This window comes from Physcomitrium patens, chromosome 2 (genome assembly GCF_059467195.1).
Source record: "Physcomitrium patens ecotype Gransden chromosome 2, ASM5946719v1, whole genome shotgun sequence".
NCBI lineage: Eukaryota > Viridiplantae > Streptophyta > Bryopsida > Funariales > Funariaceae > Physcomitrium > Physcomitrium patens.
The window spans coordinates 19,099,099-19,118,727 of record NC_143411.1 but is presented as its reverse complement, the minus strand read 5'-3'; the positions used below and the strand labels follow the sequence as shown (position 1 = coordinate 19,118,727).

Sequence of the window (19,629 nt, the reverse complement as noted above, 5' to 3'; positions counted from 1 at the left end):
GATTGGACGAAATAATAAGGGACGAACGAACAAAGTCGACGAGCGAAGGACGAACGAAAAGCCTTAGCCGCGCACAGAGATCGTCGGAGGGACGAGCGTCGCTCGCACCGAGAGACACCACAATAATAGCATGCAAGGCTTGACAGCAATATCCACTTATTTCGTAGATTAGCTCCAGGAAATCTCTAATTGAGTGCAGATTTTCTGGAGAGGGTGTTCCGAGAAGGCTCTTTTTGCGTCATTGTTTCGCAGAGCCCCCGGCGGCTATGGCGAAGTCTGCGTCGAGCTGGTCCTCTGTTTATTCCTGCTTGGATCTTTCGAAATGATCACCCTAGCTGCTGCCTTCCGCCTGTAGTGTTGTAAGGTTTGTTAACGGCTACTTTTAGAGCTCTGCCGCGGAGGATGCAGGTCTCCACGGTGTAGACTGATGTGATTTGGATTGTAACCTTTGTTGTGGTCTCCGTAGAGGCTCCAATGGATTTTGCATACATATCTGTTTTATCGGGGTTCCAAGGAGTAGGAGTGTGACATTCTTAGAGGATCTATTCAGTTTTTTTTTTTTTTTTTTTTTTTTTTTTTTTAATTTTGTTTTGTTTCTGGTTATTATTATTATTATTATTATTATTATTTTCTTTCCTCCTTCCAATAATGAGAGTAATCTTTTGGTCTGAGTAATTGGAGTTGCGAATTTGGGATGGGTTTATTGGTTGGAAGATATTGTGGAGATGTGACGTCACTGCGTCGAAGGAGTCTGGAAAGGAAGTTGAGCTGCAGATTTGAAGACTTAGATCCTACAAACAGGATCCTGGCGTGAGGATGAGTGATCGACACTTCGCTGTCTAGATATAGTTAGGGTTCGCTTCCTCATTCTCGCATTGGGAGAGCTTCAATGTGGTGAGTTCTAAGTGCATGGAGTTATGGAGTTTCATTACCTTCGGTTGGAATAGCAGCTTTCCTGCTTCAAGGAGATTGCAAGTTTCTTCTTCCTGTTTGCTGATTTTGTCAGCAGTTCAATGCCTGTGAATGCTGTATCTAGGACTGGTGATCTATAGTTCAAGCAGTCTAAATTGACCACTGCTACTTTTGGCTTTGTATTGGGAAATCCTCTCCAGGGCAAGTGTACAATATTGCATTCGATCTGGACCGCCACATGATAGCTCTAAGTTTAATTCAGAGCACTTAGTTTGAGAGCTGAAGAAATCCTAGAACTGCAGACCGAGAGCTATGGCGAATGCTGAGGTGTTCGACTCATTTTTTCGAAGGGCGGATCTGGACCGAGATGGTCGTATTAGTGGCAGTGAGGCTGTTGGATTTTTTCAGGGGTCCGGCCTGCCGCAAGCTACACTTGCCAAGGTGTGTTGCTATTACTTTCTTTTATTATTTATCCTGAACTGAGTCATCTAGACGTACTTGAAACGCCGTTCAGTTCACTGTTCGAGTAATCATTCAATAAACTTTTAGTTTTACAACAGGATTGTGAGTTTCATTTAACTATCCTGGATCATATATGTGATAAGAATCATGTCTTTCTTTTTGAAATAGTTTGATTACATTCCTTGTTAGCTGACTCAGAGAAACGTAAGTTTTAAGCGGATGCATGAGCTTTAGGCGAAGGGGCATAGTCGCTAGTGAGAAACCAAGAAGTAGCGTCACAGTTGAATAGCTGATTCTTTATGATCTTAGAATTATACCATTTGTAAAATGGTTCACTGAAGATCAGGATTTTTCGCACAAATTTGTTGAATTGGTGCATCTAGATAACGAGTCCAACCGTGGTTTCAGTCTTAATTCATTTTAACCTAGGAACTACTGTCCATATGATTTTTACCTCAATGGATAACTGAATTGCCGATTAAATTGATCTTCAGGCCTTTTGAAGCAGTTCGAATGTTTATTATTTTAGGTTTTTCACTATTATATTGAGAATTGTTTAGGGATATAGAAATACGAATAGCGTGGGGTTAAATATGATTTTGATAACGCTGGTTCAGTAAAATATCAATATCTTGAGCTACATTTTCTACTACTATTCTAATCATTTGACAGGTCAGAATTGTTAAGAGGCTACAAAATGTGTCATGTTCATGCGGATACTCTCTGCATTAGTTTAATAATTTTATGGATAACTGCTGTTATGTGAATATGGTGGAGAATGACAGGGTTCCTTGAATTGTGCAATTTGCATCTTCTACGTGTCATGAAGTTATTTCATTCAATATTATGTGCACTATTTGCAGATTTGGCAATTTATAGATCAAAATCGTGCGGGCTTCCTTTCACGTCAGGAGTTTATCAACGCGTTGAAACTTGTGACGGTGGCACAGACAGGGAGAGAACTTACTCCAGAGCTGGTGAAAGCTGCCCTAAATGGTCCTACAGCTTCACAAATCCCCCCTCCTCGTATCAATATACCAACACCACCTCCCTCTAATTTTGGTCAGACTCCTCCAGCTCAGACTCCACTTACAGCCCCACAAGTTAATTATGGACAGCAGTTCCCGGGCCAAAGCGGTCATGGTCAGAAATTTGGTTCACAGGGAGGGTTGGGCCTATCGCACTCTTCACTGGACAGTGGTATTTCACCAGGGTCTCAGCTTCAAGGACGTCCCTCTTCTGTTGGAAGTGTGCCTCAAGGGGGATCTATAACGCAAGTACCACCCAGGCCAGGTTTTTCTGCTGGTGCTCCGGGAGTGACACAGACCAGGCCTACTTTAGGGGGTCTGATGGGAAGTTCCTCTCTTCCGTCTGGAGCTCAGTTTTCTACCGGTTCTAGTTTATCCACTGGACCTGGATTTCAATCTTTCAGGTTCTCAAATTTTAGACTTGCCTATTTGATTTTATGATTTTCTGTGCTTCCGGGTACTTTTCCCTCTTTGAAGAATGTTATAATACGTTTTAAAATGTTTTGTGTAGTACATCTTTCGTAAGTCATCCGATTTTCCAGTGATAATCTCTCTCTCTCTCTCTCTCTCTCTCTCTCTCTCTCGCTATATATATATATATATTCATAAATCTCTAAGATAAATTCGCAAATTTTTGTTTTGATACTTCAGGCCTGATTCTCTTGGGCCTACGGGACTAGTACCTACGACCCTTTCCTCGTCATCCAGTTTAGCTCCTAGACCTTCTGGAGTTTCACAGACACCAAATCTAGGTTCTGCTTACGGTGCACGACCCCTAAGTGGGCCAGGGGTGACCCCTCATTGGCCGCAAATGAGTGCAAATGATGTCCAGCGGTACACACGGGTGTTCAGTAAGGTGGACACTGATCAAGATGGGAAAATTACAGGGGAGCAAGCACGCCAGCTTTTTCTTGGCTGGAAACTTCCGAGAGGTTTTTTTACTGACCTACTAGTTAGCTGATGGTAGTTTCTTGGAGATTGCGGCCTTCGGCACCTTATATTCACACAATTTGTTCCAGTTTGAATTCTAGCAAAAATATGGATTACGTTTTACCAAAACATTTTTTCTGTGAAAAGGTACATTTCATGCAATTAGGTAGTTTTGGTTAGTTTAGGGGCTGCACATACTTTTGTGTCTTCGATCAATATACACAATTTTGACGAACTAGTCCGAGTTATTCTCGTGCTGACACTCAATTAATCGTCAATGTGGACTCAGAGGTTCTTAAGCAGGTCTGGAATCTTTCCGATCAAGATGGTGACAGCATGCTATCAATTCGCGAGTTTTGCACAGCGCTTTATCTGATGGAGCGATTCAGGGAAGGTCGACCTCTTCCTCCAAGTCTTCCACCAGGGATTCACCTTGATGATCCCCGTGCTCCTGAAGGACAGATTCCTGCAGGTCAGCGTCCTGGCTATGGAAATTCTAATTGGCAACAAGGTTATTACTTATCTTAATCTCGTTCTGTTTCTTAGAAGTGGTTTTCTAGTTGTGATCAGAATGTAATTATGTTCACAATGGTTGTAATTATAACTCCCTGCATTCATGAAGACTTAAGAGATCCTGTTCCACTTAGGTTTTCTTAACATCTTGAAGTCGTATATTATGTATCCACCTATAGTTACTAACAAAATTTCGTCATTTTGTGAACCTTTGATTAGGTGAGCGTTTTCGGGTGGTTCATCTAGTAATTGTTTCCCTTTACATAACGTTTATTGTTTTTTCAGGGAACATGCAACAGATGGGTCCCGGTTCTGCTCCTATTCGTCCTACGCTTTTGACTACACCAGCAGGGCAGATGCATCTCCAAAGTTTAACATCCAGCGGTGCAATTAGCGCTGAACCTCCGAAAGATGCCTTTGGAGAATTCAATTTTTTGAATAAAAAGAAGCCATCTTATAAAGAATTGCCAAGTTCCATGCCTGGTCCGAATTCCATGCCAAAAGAGATAGAAGTTTCTGTGAATAAAGTACGTAAAACAAAGTTATTCTCATCGTGGCTGTCTCTCATATGATCTGCTTATTATTCATTTAAGACAATTCTTGGCTATGAATCTGGATACATGATAAGAGGTTGAAAATTATTTTGTTTAATTCTAGATTTCTTATCTTATTTTTTTTTATAAAGAAAATGTAGTTTGTTACAACTCTACCGTGTCATGCACAGGTTACCACAGATAGGAGGATGATGGATCAAAGAGAGAAGTCAGCGTATTATCGAACCAAACTTCAAGAAATTGTGAGCTCTCAAATCTCATCATTATCACATAATATGTTGTTACTATAGTTTTTGTTGCATGATGGAATGCACCATATATTGTTTAGTATACTTCTCAGAATGGTTCAATTAGTTCGACTTCAGTTTTAGGGCTGAGATTTCATTCAATGAATTCTTTACTAAAGACTGATCTCTTCGAACTTACCAGGTTTTGTTCAAAAGTCGTTGTGATAATAAGCTATCAGAGATTACGGAGAAAGCTGCTGCAGACAAGCGAGAGGTTTGTTCAACCGGTTCTTTGGTTCCATTGTGGTTGTCGTACTGCATGTATATTGTCGATCAATTTACTCAAATTTTACCTGTAGATTGGGTGTTACAAAGCTGTGGAAAGCTTATATATATATATATATATATATATATATATATATATATATATATTTGGTTGAGGAGATTGCTTATTTCTTTGATGGAGCTGATCTTGTTACTCTTAAATAGAATTTTGTTATAGTTTATTAATGCTATTACAACTTTAAATGTATTAGGCCGCTTCCTCATATTGTCATTATTGATGTTTTCTGTGTGCTACAGGTGGACTCATTGGCAAAGAAATACGATGAAAAGTTCAAAGCTGCCGCAGAAGTGAATGCTCAGTTAGCTGTTGAGAATGCGAATCTTCGAGATGCCCAGGTACCTTGCCTGAATGGCTTGTTCGAAACAATAGTGTACGTTTTGAACTTGATTAGGAAATACTTGAATTTCCTTGATAGTGTGGATGTGCTTTCTACACGATGGATTTTCCTCATTGATGGCCACTTTTCTGTATGATTAAGGAGAAGAAGAGGGAGCTTCAAGATGCTCTTTTCAAGATGGAACATGGTGGTGACCCTAATGCCCTTCTTCAGGTACTATTTACATTTTCTTAAACTGCTGAACTTGTTTTAATTGGATGTGCACTTACAACATCTTCCTTAACTCTTGTGACATTGAATTTGATTAGAATCTCTTTGTTATTTATTAATTTATATTTTCTGTTCTCTCTAGTAATTGATGTCAGAAGATGCTGTTAAAAGCACTAGTTGAAAGCAGCACAGGACAGGATGCTCTACTGAGCTGAGGTTCGTGTTTTAGAGTACAACATGCGTCTGTTTTAGTCTCAAAACCTTCTGCTAGTGGAAATGTAGTGGGCTCTAAAACGTGTATTTTAAGATAACGTCATCGCAATCCTGCAACTGTTTTTATTGCAGAAACGAGCAGACCACATTGCAACTGACTTGGATAAGTTAAAGAAGGCACTCCGTGATCGTGGTCAACTTCTAGGCGTGGAGGTCAAACAAAAAATCCCCAAGGAGATGCCGTTTGGTGAGCGCACGATATTATGGATACATTGCAAGTATACTGTGAATTTTGTCTTGATGTACGATGTTATTCATACAATTGAAGGCAAAGATCGTCTCATGGTCTACGATTGTATGCCAGGCTGGATGAAAAATCTCGAGGAGAAAGCTGCTGAATGGGATGACTGGGATGATCTTATGGATCGTGGTAAGACTTCCCACCATAAAAATGAGCATATTTGTTTTTATTTTTTTGTGTGCATGTGGCATCTTCTTGTCATTCTCGCTTGGCTTGACTTTATGTATGCTAATCATGCAGGAAACAGAGCACCTAGCTTATTCTGGGTTTAAGTCCTTCAAGTCTTGCTACTAATGCATGTTAGGGCTGTGAAGTCGATAGATATATTTTTTTTCTTACTTTCTTTGAAGATTTCGTCAAGATACTAATTTATATTTTCGGCAGACTTCTCTGTGATTGAAGATCTGACAGATCAGTCGACCACCGCGGACAAGCCTTCTGCTGCCGCCAGTTGGGGTAAAGAGGAAAACAATTCAGCAAAGATTGACTCTTCTCCTGCCTCTGATACCAACACCAACCAAGGAAAGGAAGTTTCTTCTACCCCTGAGCCATGTGTTCCAGACAAAACTTTCCAAACCCCCAATGAAGTCTCACCAACAAACGAAGCCGAGGTTTCTGCAAGTGCTATTTCGGCTTTAAAGCCTTCCTCTGATGTAAAAGCTGAACTTACCTCATCAGTTCCAGCAACCAAAGCCAGTGGAAGGTGAATCTATCCCCGTTCTTGTTGTCAAGTTGCAGCACACTATTTGATTTGAATTGAATTGTTTACAGTCGACATTCTAGGCTTGTCTGCTCTCTCAATATTTTGAAGCTAGTCTTGTATACTCATGGTAACATGTTTCGCTGCCGTGGATAAGTTAAATCTTAGTTATCTCTTAGACGCTACACACTTTTCATAAGTTTCTTACATGTTCCTGGTTGTACAGATATGCAAATATAACAGAGTCGCAGGAGTTTGGATCATACTTGTTTGACGGTTCAACACCTGCAAGTTCTCCTACGAGCAGGTTTGTTTGAGTTTTTTAGCTCGTGAATTGATGTTGGTTGTTATTTGACATTTTACTCAATTTTACCAAAACAAAACACTGGTTTCGATTTTTGTTGCCTTTTTTGAAAGATTATTGATTGTTTTCTGCAGTTCGGAAGTTGGGCGTGGGTCTTTCACACCAGATGCCTTCGCTGGAATTGGTTCTTCTTGGGGATTTGGATCCAACGAGGATGATGTAGATTCGGGTCCCCGGGCTTCGTGGGGTCAACCGAGTAATCCGCCCAGCACTCAGGTTGATATTGTTATTTCGAAAGCTCCTAAATTCTTATGATAGATTTTTTATATTCGATTTTGTCAGGATTTGAATGATATTATTCAATTTCCTTGGATTATAAGAAGTTGCTTTCACATCATGCTTCTGCTACAGAGTAACTAGAGCCCTAGGTGGGAATCGTTCATTATGTTGCTGCTTCAAGATCCGTGGGTGTTAGTGGATACTTATTCATTCTATATATGGGTGTAGGCTTCTTTCGATGTGACAAATTCTCGTACTGGAACGCGATTTAGCAAATCATCAGGTTCCTTCGACTTAGGCTCACCGCGAACTTCAAGTGTTGATGGAACTTCTAGCCCCGTAAGGGCCGCAGAACGAAATGGGACCAACCAAAGTCATGACTTTGATTCCTTCGGAGTTTTTGGCTCCAAAGATTCTAACAAGTTGTCCTCATTGTTTGGAGGAAATTTAAGCCCTAAAGCTGCTGCTACACCTTCTTTATTTGGTGGCAGCCCTAAAGCCTCTAAGCAGGATGGTGATTTCAGCAGCTTCTCGAGATTTGATTCTTTTGGACCTGGAGATGCTGTAGCCCCACCCAGAGCTTCAGGTTAGCAGACACTGTATGACCACTTCTTTTGATCATTTGTGGTATGTTCCTTACCAATCTATTTCGAAATTATACGTGGTATTTCCTAATATGTTTAGTTGGTTTTGTGTTTGCAGCAGCAGGTGGAGATCATCCCAGCAGTCTTTTTAACCGATTCGACTCATTCAACAGCGTCCAAGGTGATGGAGCAAGGGGCAGTGGCTTTCACTCAGATGATGAATCAAATATTTTCTCTGCGCCCAAACCTTTTAGTGCGAAACAGTCACATGTATCTGATGGCTGGAAAGCTTTTTAGACAACAGTGTAGTTCATGTTTGCCTCCGATTGTATGCTGCTTCCTGCTCTAGCACGCCTAGATAGTCTTACTGTTTTGTGGCTGCAACTATTACTTCACAAGTGTCCCCACCATTCACATTCCACAACTTGGTTTGAATGAAGGTTTGGTTCAGTTCTCTTCATCCCAGAGCTTTGTCATTTGGACATCAATCCTTTCTTTGGCCTAGATAGTAGATTTCTATTCTTTTGTTTCTACACCTTGATTTCGAGTAAATGATATCGAACACGGTTGTAGAGTTATGCGAAGGAATTCTCTATTGCGTATGAGAGTAACTATTTTTGTTTTGAATGGTGAGTTATTCAGTATTTGATGAGATGATTTGTTTATAGTTTTTATTGGGATACGGACTCTGGGTTTGACTCAAAATTCACATATTTGAAGTCTTCGGAAATCAGAGGCACAAAACCAGGAAATTGTCCTAAATCTTGATAGCATCCAGTAGCTCAGAATTAAGGTGTTTGAAATAGACTTTTGTGGACATTAAAATTTAAAATGTTTTCTAAAAAGCTTTCTCTAATTTAAGGTACCCTTCTTTTAAAACTTTCTTAAAAGAAGTTATTTTTCTTGTAATTATCTCTTTTAAGCCACTCCACAACTTCACAGTGTTTTATGTTATTGGTTATTGCAAGTTTTTTGTCTTATAACTCCTATACTCTTATGTTTCTCTGAATAATATTGTCTCAACATAAAGTCGTCTTGTGCATGCAAGTATCTATCAAGAATTCGTGTTAAAACAATTCGTGTTGATTTTAGATGAAGAAAATAAAGAAAACAATCATCGTCGGAATGGAGTAAAAGAAATTCAAATCTAAACCGACAGGAGTACCTACATTTTTTACTTTTATTTTAAAGCTAGTTTTTCAAAACAATGCATTAACATCCAGCGAGTTTTCAAAACGGATAACCATGCTTCGACTCCTAAATATTACCCACTTCTCTATCCCTCATCATAATTCTGTCGCTTTCAGATGTCCAGAAGTATGATAAGCTAAATCACTCTGATCCATCCACATAGTCATTGAAGATGGAATATAAAATTTGCAGCACACATACATATTAATGAAAATATGCATATACATACATACATACATGTAAAGTCTAGTGCGGCCCCCATGTTGAAGTGAACAATTCCAACAACGCAGTAAGCAACGAGATGTTCCACGTTTCATCGTGGGATTCAATCAAACCATCATCACCTAATGTGTAGCGTGTAGATCCTGCATCATCAACAACAATCAACCCAGTTCAACCGAATTGCAAATTTCTGGGAAAAATGAAACAGAGCATATCAATCGGATAGAAGTGGAAAAAAACGAGTGGAGATGATATCCTTCGGTTAAACTAATGCTGAAGTCGATGAATTTTTACCTTCATACGGCGTTATGTGAGGCTTCCATGGTAACTTCAAGTACCTGCAGGATTAAAGCATGCACTTTCTGAGCATCATGCAAGCCTTCTCTTGGCTAGTGAATAACCAGAAGCTAAACTTCTCCGAAAGTGGAAGTACCAATCTAGCAACCAACGTTCCTCAGCTCAATTACGGGTGCTTGGACCGGCTCTCGAAATGACAATCATGTTTGCGAGGAAAAATCTGATTAACAGTCCAATAAATGTTTCGGAATTAGAAATACCCGCCCAGCCGCCAATTGACTTCGATAGTACGTGGCCCTGTGACATCTATGGAGAGCAACTCCTGTTGAGACAGATCAGGATCAAATAGCAATCTTACAGCCGCCACATACTTGTTCACTCCAGTGACTACTGTAGTTGGATCCGTGAACCTACAGATAACGTCAATGTTGTTAGCTCAAACAACAATCTTCCAACTTCAACTCTAACTAGTGGTTCAAAAGCAAACATAGTAGCGGTAGCGCTACCTCTCAACTATCAATTAATGCCAATAGTGCAAGCCTAGCACATCATATATAGTTTTGTCGATAGTTGGTTGCTGTTGTGTGTAAAGGATAGTTACAATTAAATGCAAAAATGGCATGACTGCAACCTGGGCACAAACAGGATTGTGAGACATACTTGCAATTATCTCTGTATATGCTCGGAGTCAAATTCCCCGTAACGTAATACTGGCCTTTCCTAATGTCGTTCTCAATGATCTCCTGAAGAGACAACATAAAATTTTGTAAAGCACTGAAAACACGAAGGACAGTACAATCAGAATGAATAAAAAATCGACCCCTAGATCTGTGGCCAGCTATATAAGCTGCAAGCATGCTGGTGGAGCGGCTCATCATGTTCGCGACAATATTTAACAAGATGGGCAACATACTTCCCTTCCATCAGAATTGCGCAATCAGTAAGATAAAGCCGCACATAACCAAGTGTCACAAGGAATAATGCAAAGTTAACGGAGTAGTTGTTGTAGATAACCTATTAAATTTTTTTATCCCAACATGTCGTAAAAAGATCACAACCATCATACAAGAAGTGTCTCCCAAGTATGATACACAGTGAGGAGGCTCCTAGAAGCAATTAGAATTACACACGAGACATTGCAACATACTTTTGGAAAACAGTTGGCTGATGGAAATGTAGAAATCTTAGCTGGGATTCCAATCAGTTGCTCATAACTCATCAAATCAAGATTGCTTGTCATCCAGCTAAAAATATAAAACTGAGTCGAAAAAAGTCAAATAGATGAGCTCCACACCTTCACTTGCTCAACGCTAAGATTAGTTTGCTTCCCTTCCGTGAATGCATTGGCATAATGATTCTGATTCCAAGCTCTGGAAAATCCGATGTCTCCAGATACACCAGCTAGAAAGGCGAGGGCATCTCGCCTGGAAAATTGCGCAGCAGGTGCCTCTCGGTCGTCAGTCCCTACAGCCCTCTGGTGAGGATCACACAATGATCAAACTTCAAAGATCTTATGCGAGCATTTCCTCAAACGCTGATATGCTACGAACACAAATAATAACTTCACATACAGCAAGGTCCGAATTCTCTAGTTACTGGCCATGACGTGAGCTTCTTTGAGTTCTTCCTCATCACACAAGTTTGTATTGCATCGCAATCCCACTTCATAGAGTAACCTGCTGTGGAATTAGAAAGGTAGAGGCTAAACGTACTCGTTATCCCATATAAGCTAAAAGGAACCTTACCCTGCGGATACAAATCAATTCTACGTCTCGCTGATTGTCATGAGCTTGGTCTCTTTCAGTCAAATTTTCACAAGATTTAAGTCCTGAATAACCAACTATTCTTTCAGAGATTCCTTTTTTTCTAAATAAAAGACGCCCAAACAATGAATTCCAGATTTTCTCCATGCAATCTCAAAATCTTATCTCACGCAAATTACAATCCCTATTTTCAGAACTCCGCAATTCCAATCCAAACGGATTTCTAAGAATATCAGACAAAGAACGGGAGCGAGCCAACATCAAACTCCTACCAAAATTTCATCAGGAGCCGCAGGACAACATCACAAAAAGCTCACGTTCAAAGCAGAAGGCGCCGTGAAACTCCGCGATCGAGCTGAGCGGGAGAAAAAGGGGGAGGAAGCCACGAAATCACATGTTCTAGAGGCAACACTCTTCTGCTGGAGGATGAAGCAGGGCGAAGAGGTCGAAAGTATAGCAAGAGTCGCCATGGCCATGGCCAGAGCAACAACAACAACACTGGTCTCCGATGCGCTGCAGTTCACAATCTGTCTGAAGGCAACGACGAACTCACGAAGCCGATGACGATGGCGTCAGCATTCGTCGATACCCATCATCCATTCCTCGGTCTTTATTTGGCATGAGAACCCGGGATCCTCACAATGAATCCATTTCAACAGTCTCAATCGCACCCTTCGAAGGCTCCAGCGCCATCCCTGCAGTGGAAAATATCGTATCTGATTGTACCTGACTGTGGACTTCACGAGATTTCGGTGCGCACTGCCTGAATCACCCACAGTTGCGCTGCCCGCTGCGGCGAAGTTTTTTGCGTAGAAAACCAGGATTGAACATTGAACTGAAAACTAAAAGCTGTGGCGAGGTGATTTTGATTCCAGTACTTTTCCAAAGTCTACAGGTCAATTGTTGGCAACCAAAGTCGCAGTATTACCCCATGTTGCCGACATGAGTTATAGGCTTCGACCGAAGATGGGTCATGCTTCGTAGGCTTCGATGAAACAGAAACAAGGAAACTTCATGTCTCTTCGAACGCACTGTGCTTAAGCATACTTCGATATGAAGCATCATCTTGTTCGGATGCTTCACTTTAGCTGTTCTACTGAAGATGGTGCTTGTGTTAATTCAGTCTTCAGATGTTTGTTTTTCTATTGGCAATAGCTGTCGATGAACAGAACGCTAAACATCTGTTTTTGTATAATCCAAGTGATATAAAAACGGAAAAGCAGAACGTGCATGTCGATGTGCTATTATAAAAGCACCTTTGAACCGAACTATCAGAATTTTTTTAAATAAAAAAGCTTCAATGAGATTGAAATGATAGTTTCAAGAAATAATTAATTTTAGTACAACTCATGGATGATAGGTTCAGCTTCGCAACATTTTGTGGAAAGTTTTCTGCACGTAACAAAACAATTCAAACATATAATGATGAAAGACTGCAAACAAGTACAAGGAAGCTTAATATCACAGTCGGCAGCATTCCAATGATAGATAAAGCTTAACTGGGTTGTACAAGCAACAGCTCTAACCTACAATTTAGAATGACGGCTCTACACATTCAACTATTGCATTCATAGCCGTGTAGTATACCTATAGAACAGAGAACCCACCAAAAGCATGGTGTGAGGTTATGAGATCCACTGCAGAGCTGGTCTCCATTGCCGATCAGCTCCTAACACAATTGGGCCCTCAACTATGCCACACAAACATTTCACGCAGGGATGTACCCCAAATGTGCTCAATCTTTTCCCTCCCCTGTTGAGATATACTTCTCCAGCAGCATCAAACCCAATTCGGTCTGTGCTTCAGTTGTGAGATGAATGTGGTCGCTCAACAACGGAAGACCAAGCGCGTCCACCAGGTGCAGATGTTTCACATGATCAAGTGCAGCTCGTTGGGCACTCCTCACTTTATTAACATACTCCGGATGCGGGGCAGCAGGCCAATTTATCGCCACCTAAGGTGAAAGTATAAAGCGGAGAAATTTAAGGAACGAACATAAGGTCAACATAAATCTCAACCTGTAAACTCGGCGTCAGAAGAAGACCCCAGTGATCATCTCCAATCAAGTCAAGAGCTGATGTCAGACGTTAGAATTCATAGACAGCAGGCAATAAATTTGCTGAAATGCCATCCGAATAATTGGAATGCCACTCACTTGAATAATGGGAAGGTTGTGGTTGTTCAGGTCCGTGCGCACATGGTTGAAGAAAGTGACCAACCTCTGCTCGTAATGATCCGCAAGGGATTTCTCCACGGCGTCACTTTCGCCTTGATACCACAGAAGGGCTTTCAGGGTGCCGCCTTTCTCAAGAGCTGCCTTGGTTCGCTGTATCATATGGTTGTAGAGCACCCGGCCTTTTTCCCATTGTACAATGCTCGTACCACCGATGGCGCATGGCACTAGGCCGATCTGTGGACCTGTTGGCTTGACCTTGTATTTTCGAGCTCTCAGAAGTGATGCTGCGAATACTAAACCGGGGCCAACACCGCAGGCCTTACCTGCAAGGAGAAGGGCACTGCTACCGTGTTCAGGCATCGCAAATAAGGGTGGACAAAACAAGCCTGCGACGAATTGCAATAGCCATTTGCGTAAAGAATTGTGTCAGGGCTGGGTGGATCAGCATCGTACTGGTATCAATGTCTATGTGAGTAGGCTCGTGAGCCTCTTCCCACTCCAGATTCTTGTTCAGCCTCAGAATAGACCCAGGCTCAGCTGCACATTCTGCAGGGACGATCCCATCCCACTTCCTGGACGTGGATCCGTCCTTTGCAACTATGGTTTGCATGCCTCCTCGTCCCGACATGTTGCTCTGTCCCGACAAGATGAAAATCTCGAAACCCTTCGTGCAGTCGGCCATGGTGATCGCACTCTTGCCTACCACTTGCTTGAATGACGAGCAGACACTAAACCTTGGATAGGTGTAGGGCAATCGGTGGCGGGGGCAAACAAAGCCGATATCTACACACACAGCCAATCTGGTAAGTGCTACAGGAGCCCCTGATTGAAGTCACGTTCAGATCATGGGAAAAAAAACGCAGTCAACAAACTCCATCACAAATATATGAAGAAAGACCTCACGTCAGGCTTTCCTGGATATAGTTACCTCGACAAGGGACTCAAAAAACTTAAACGGCATGCGAGGATTCCCAAGCTTCCATAGCTTCTATTGCAACCTAACTGAGGAACATGATCCAGGTCATAGTTCTTGGGTTCGCCCGAAACCCTAAGTAATGCTTGCCCACACCTCAGCGGCTTTATGAAAAGGCATTTTCTAAAACTGCGACTCTGAATTATCGTGCACCTGAAGTTTTCTGCTCGGATACGCTCTGCTTCAAAGCAACGGTGGAACTGAAAGCCCACGCAGCTTGATCTAGAAAGAAAATCACAACAATGAGATGCGTGACTGGGAAAACGGCCATAATTGCTACATTTTAGCTTCCCGAGGGCCACAAGAGTGTGCGAGAAAATGCAGATTGTGACCAGTTTCCATGTCAGAAACCTCCAAACACATCGAAATTTGAGGGTCACGAGCATCTTGAGGTGAGAAGACAACTTCTCCCAACTCGCATTGTGCTTGTCACAGGTTGGGTGATTCGATCCGAGCTCACAAACAATCGCAACCATACAACGCAACCATGAGATCTAGAGAAATCTAGTTGGTTGCAAATCTATCGTCACGCATCTCGTAAGCTTGCAGAAGAGATGCAGGTTTGAGCAACCTCACATACAACGACTGTGCAAGGTTCCCATTTCTGATGTATACTTACACAATCTGTAGGAGTGATCGAAAGCATCACTCCCCCAAAAAACTGATGCTCTTCACTCGCCGGTGCTTTCGCGTAAGTCGTTGCACACTGCCCCGTTAAATTTGCGTCGCAGGCACAACGATGGCGCTACTTGCCTCCTATATTCCTCCGTCTCTCCGACCGAAGCTAAGGCCCTTCTATGAAGAACAGAAAGTTGCATTAGGCCCTGACCGTGAACGAAAAAGTCGAGAGAACACCAGCACAATTCATCCTTCTATGCAATGAATCGACCCGAGTAATTCAGAAGCATGATTCCATTGACTCCTTTCAAAGTCTGGTGCAAAATAGGCATAACCTGAATTCCAAAGACAGCATCTCATTACCATAATCTGCTCAGTCATGGTCTTCACAATCCTGCTTATCCCCTTTGCAACTGCGATGCCGAGCTAAGATGATCACCAACATCGAGCTGAGGCATCAGAATTGAACAACCTCTGGGCAGCTTTTGGGAGTAACAGTTACTGCATCACGCATTTAACTCAACTTGATGAAGCATCACGATTAGCGTTTACGCTGATATCCAACTTGTGCTGTGCGATCAGTGCGTTGCACCAGAGGTTGAGTATCTGAGCGGTGGATACTTAACCGAGTTATGTGCAAGTTATTAAGATACAATCATCAAATCTCAAAACAGTTTCGAAGGATATTTCTTCAACTCTCTATATTCTACTTGTTTGGTGGGCGTCATATGATTGTCAGCCTAGGTTTAGTATTGTGGGAACCATGATTAGCATTCACTGAGGTGATCACACCAAGACAAGTAAGTTAGACGAAAACAACCACGCTCGGTTCAAAACACTTGAGGATGCACCTCTCCAGACAGCCGCCATTAGTTAGGATTTCGTGATAAACATGCTCTCTGCACAATCTCTTTTCTATTGTATTAGATTGCCCGAAACTCGTGCCATTTGGCAAAGAAAAGCTGTTTACATATTTTAATCTGGATCTTCTGGCAGGTTTGTAGTTGATTAACAATTTTTTTGATTTTGGCCAATGAAAAAGTTTCTTGGTCACTTTGTTTTGTACCTAAGATTAGGTATCTAATCTTAGATTAGTAATAATCATGTTCTTTGTAGTATGTTTACGTTCTTCATTAAGTTTCTTCATTCTTTCTAGATAATAGGATTTAGGATATCTTTTAAAATTAAGATAGAGGTTTTTTTTTGTTTTGTTTTTTTTCTTTCTTTCTTTTCTGCCTTTTCTGCCTTTAGTTAGGATTTTGTAATGAACATGCTTTCTACATACTCTATACTATTATATTAGATTAGTAATAATCATGTTCTTTGCAGCATGTTTACTTTCTTTATTGGGCTCCTTCATTCTGGATAATAAGATTGATGATACCTTTCAAAATTAAGATCAAGGGGTTGTTTTTTGAGGTATAGTTGACAAGTGAAAAGACAAAATAATATAGATTTTATATTAATTTAAGTCACTAAGGTAGTACTACCACATAAATAATAATAAACAAGATTAGTAAAAGGCACAATGTGATCTACACAATTGACACAAGACAAAATTCAAATGCCACAACTTACATGTTTTGATATGTTTTAAATGGATTTTTTTTTTTTTTTTTTTTTTTTTTTTTAATATTTTTAAAAATTTAGCAAGAAGAATTTTTTTAGTCAATTATGTCAACTCTGCCTCTAAAAAGTATTCAATATTAGCTTAGAATGGCTTACTCCATACAATAAAGAAAATTAAGCAATCAATTAGAAACTTTTGAAAGACAATCAAGAAAATAAATGCCAAGGTAAGAGTTATTTAGCAACTAACTTTCTAATACATCCAAAATAGTGGTCTAAATCTTTATGATCCTAAAAAGCCTTGATTGCATTAGAAACTCCGTAGATGCTAAAAACTTCTAATTAAGATAATTTTTTTATATTAAATATCATCAAATACAAACATATTCTTTTAAATTACTTCTATATAATGTTCAACTATTATCCTTGGAATAAATAAAGATACTTAGTGATTGATATTGTTGTATCAAAGAACATTCTTATATAACTACATAAAGTAGTAATACAACAAATAGAACATTTATAGTACATTCAAACCAAGAATACATTGAATATGAATATAATAGCTTTGACATTCAACCTCTCACTATTCAATTAATATATGTAGAATATTTTAATGTTTCAACTATTAGAAGCTTAAAAAGTGCCTCTATCCTTAAAATCCTCAAATTTTGAAGAAAAAGACTATGTTAGATTGCATTATGAAAACAAAAAAAACTTACCAATTTTATATTTGAAATTTCTAAATGTAATAAAAAAGAAAAAAATAAAGATCCTTATACTATATGTGATTGCATAGCTTAAGATATCTTTACCATAACAACATTTATAGTATAGAAAGAAATACATATAATTATACTACATATATTACTCAAATTCTTGTTTATTAATTATTTTAACTATTAATAATTTCTATTACATTGTAAAATAATAGAATGGCAAGGATTAATATTAACTAATTAGTAATCTCTTAATCTTTTTTGACTCTCTATTCAAAAATAACTTTGATCTTAATTACTTTTCATAAAGACTAAAATATAATTTAGAAGAATTTATTATAAAAAAGAAAAAATAAAGAAAAAATAAAGAAAAAAAAATATATCTTATACAAATTCAAATTAAAAAATAGAAGGATTTTTTTTTAAATCCTAGTATAAACTAAAGATTTCTATAGTACAAAACTCCAATTAAATAAGAATTAGCTATTATTCATTTCATTTGGTATAAAATATAGGTAGTAAATATTTAAAATATTAATTAGTAATGTTATAAATAAAATATATCTATTTTATCTACTTACAATTTCAAAAATAATAGTTTAATGTTATATAAGATCTCCTTGTGTTTCAATAAAACAAAAAAAAAATCAGGCTCAATTTTCAATGAGCATAGTCAAAATAGGCTAGATACAACAATGGTTCAAAATCTCAAATTAGACAATGACTGAGTTGCAAAGATAAGGAATTAGCTTTCATGATGGCAACGTACGTAAAGGTGTTGAAGGTAAAATTGGTCTACATCCTTATAGCCTCTACAACCTCAACTAATAAGTAGATAGAAAAATATTCATAGAAAGTAAACGACATAGAGCTAGAATTGATTGCTATAGCAATAAACCTAAGTAAATATATTCTAATCAACCCCACTTGGACCTCTATAAGTGATTTATTTCTTGATGAATTACTTAGAAGCTGCATTAGTTTTCTCTTGAAGACTTGAGTACTCAAAGTTTGGTTAGATGAAGAAAAAATAAAAAAAAAATGGATTACTTTCAAAGATTTATAGTGATAGTATATTTTGTGGGCAAAAAATCCATGGCCAAGGTCCTATAATCTTGGCTAGGATACTTAAGAATTGAAATTTGTGAGGATTTGTACCTTGGGTGTGATTTAAATTATAGCTTCTTCCAAATAGTATGCTTGTACAAAGTTATTTTGCAAAAAATATTAATGCAGTCGTCATACCTTACACAATAGGAAACCTATATAATACAACCTTAGATGGTTGAATTTAACCATAGTCACCTGCTTAGTATAAAAATACTAACTTATGTGACACTAAAGTCTATTTTGGATGAATTAATAAGCAATGCAAGGAACTTGGCACAAAGCCTTGAGCTAGTATTGGGACAAGATCATGGCAACAAATAAGACTGGACAATTTTTTTTGTGTAGCTTTAATAAATAGAGCATCATATATCTTTACAATTGGAGCACTCAATCTAATGATAAAGAAAGTGATTTATATCTTGGTGGATTACAATAATCTACCTATTTGGTGTAGATATTGTTTATTCATAACACATCTTATTTGAAAATGCTCCTCACTTTCCAACCAATGGCAAAAAAAAACAGGTAGAGAAATATCTTGAAGAAGTATAAAATCCAAACCAATCTATACTACATATTGGAAAGCAACAACTAGGAATAAGAGCAAAATTGACATTCATTACATTAGAAATTTATCTCTACTCACTAAAAAAAGACTAGAAACCTTCTTTCTTCAAATACTGAGAATTGGATCTCTTGCAAGTTCCAGCAAGTCAGAGCAAGGAAGTCGCTTATAAAATACAAAAGAAATTCTTATGAAAGAAGAGAAAGTGAATAAGAATAATTCACACCAAAGAGGTTTAGATAGAGTAATATAGGAATTTATTACCTATTTAGTCTCCTTCTTTAATAAGTGGCTAAGAAGACAAGGCTTAGTCAGCAACACGCCTTTCTTTTCAACCTTAATCAGAATGTCTTTGTAAAATCATGGCAAAAAAAAAACCAAAAAACCAAAAAACCAAAAATAAACCTCATTAAGCGGCTCCAAACAACCATACTTGGCAACTTAGTGAAACAATCCAACCATGTCTAGCCTCTCTAGACAACGAGACAAGTGGCCAAAGCCTCTTGCTTGCAATCCAAAGTATGAA

General features: G+C 39.0%; 3 protein-coding genes across 9 annotated transcripts; 1 reads left to right on the top strand and 2 right to left on the bottom strand.

The window, feature by feature from the left end:
• Positions 1 to 224: 224 nt before the first annotated feature.
• Positions 225 to 8,484, top strand: LOC112295223 (uncharacterized). 5 transcript variants are annotated; one of them, XM_024546526.3, is made up of 18 exons: positions 225 to 364; positions 715 to 894; positions 1,113 to 1,353; positions 2,238 to 2,806; positions 3,054 to 3,334; positions 3,622 to 3,804; positions 4,131 to 4,372; positions 4,570 to 4,641; positions 4,829 to 4,900; positions 5,209 to 5,307; positions 5,451 to 5,522; positions 5,865 to 5,979; positions 6,097 to 6,162; positions 6,418 to 6,736; positions 6,960 to 7,040; positions 7,172 to 7,313; positions 7,545 to 7,902; positions 8,019 to 8,484. In XM_024546526.3, exons 3-18 carry the CDS (start codon positions 1,225 to 1,227, stop codon positions 8,195 to 8,197), a joined length of 2,979 nt encoding a protein of 992 aa, XP_024402294.1. In that variant the 5' UTR covers positions 225 to 364; positions 715 to 894; positions 1,113 to 1,224; the 3' UTR covers positions 8,198 to 8,484. The 5 variants fall into 5 exon arrangements, with proteins under 5 accessions (XP_024402294.1, XP_024402285.1, XP_024402279.1 ...); XM_024546517.3 differs by having other exon boundaries at positions 3,622 to 3,843; positions 8,022 to 8,484; XM_024546511.3 differs by having other exon boundaries at positions 3,622 to 3,843.
• Positions 8,485 to 9,062: 578 nt separating this feature from the next.
• On the bottom strand, positions 9,063 to 11,861 carry LOC112295264 (uncharacterized). The gene is made up of 6 exons (XM_024546582.3): positions 11,691 to 11,861; positions 10,905 to 11,084; positions 10,271 to 10,353; positions 9,871 to 10,020; positions 9,608 to 9,651; positions 9,063 to 9,456 (listed from the first exon to the last, which is right to left on the bottom strand). The coding sequence occupies exons 1-6, from the start codon at positions 11,847 to 11,849 to the stop codon at positions 9,338 to 9,340; spliced, it is 735 nt and encodes a 244-aa protein (XP_024402350.1). The 5' UTR covers positions 11,850 to 11,861; the 3' UTR covers positions 9,063 to 9,337.
• A 967-nt stretch (positions 11,862 to 12,828) lies between these two features.
• On the bottom strand, positions 12,829 to 15,240 carry LOC112295243 (putative carbohydrate esterase At4g34215). Of its 3 annotated transcripts, none has more exons than XM_024546569.3 (4): positions 14,478 to 15,240; positions 14,003 to 14,332; positions 13,529 to 13,872; positions 12,829 to 13,327 (listed from the first exon to the last, which is right to left on the bottom strand). In XM_024546569.3, the coding sequence occupies exons 2-4, from the start codon at positions 14,229 to 14,231 to the stop codon at positions 13,109 to 13,111; spliced, it is 792 nt and encodes a 263-aa protein (XP_024402337.1). In that variant the 5' UTR covers positions 14,232 to 14,332; positions 14,478 to 15,240; the 3' UTR covers positions 12,829 to 13,108. The 3 variants fall into 3 exon arrangements, with proteins under 3 accessions (XP_024402337.1, XP_090104365.1, XP_090104364.1); XM_090248239.1 differs by having other exon boundaries at positions 15,142 to 15,240; XM_090248238.1 differs by having other exon boundaries at positions 14,676 to 15,091.
• Positions 15,241 to 19,629: the final 4,389 nt, after the last annotated feature.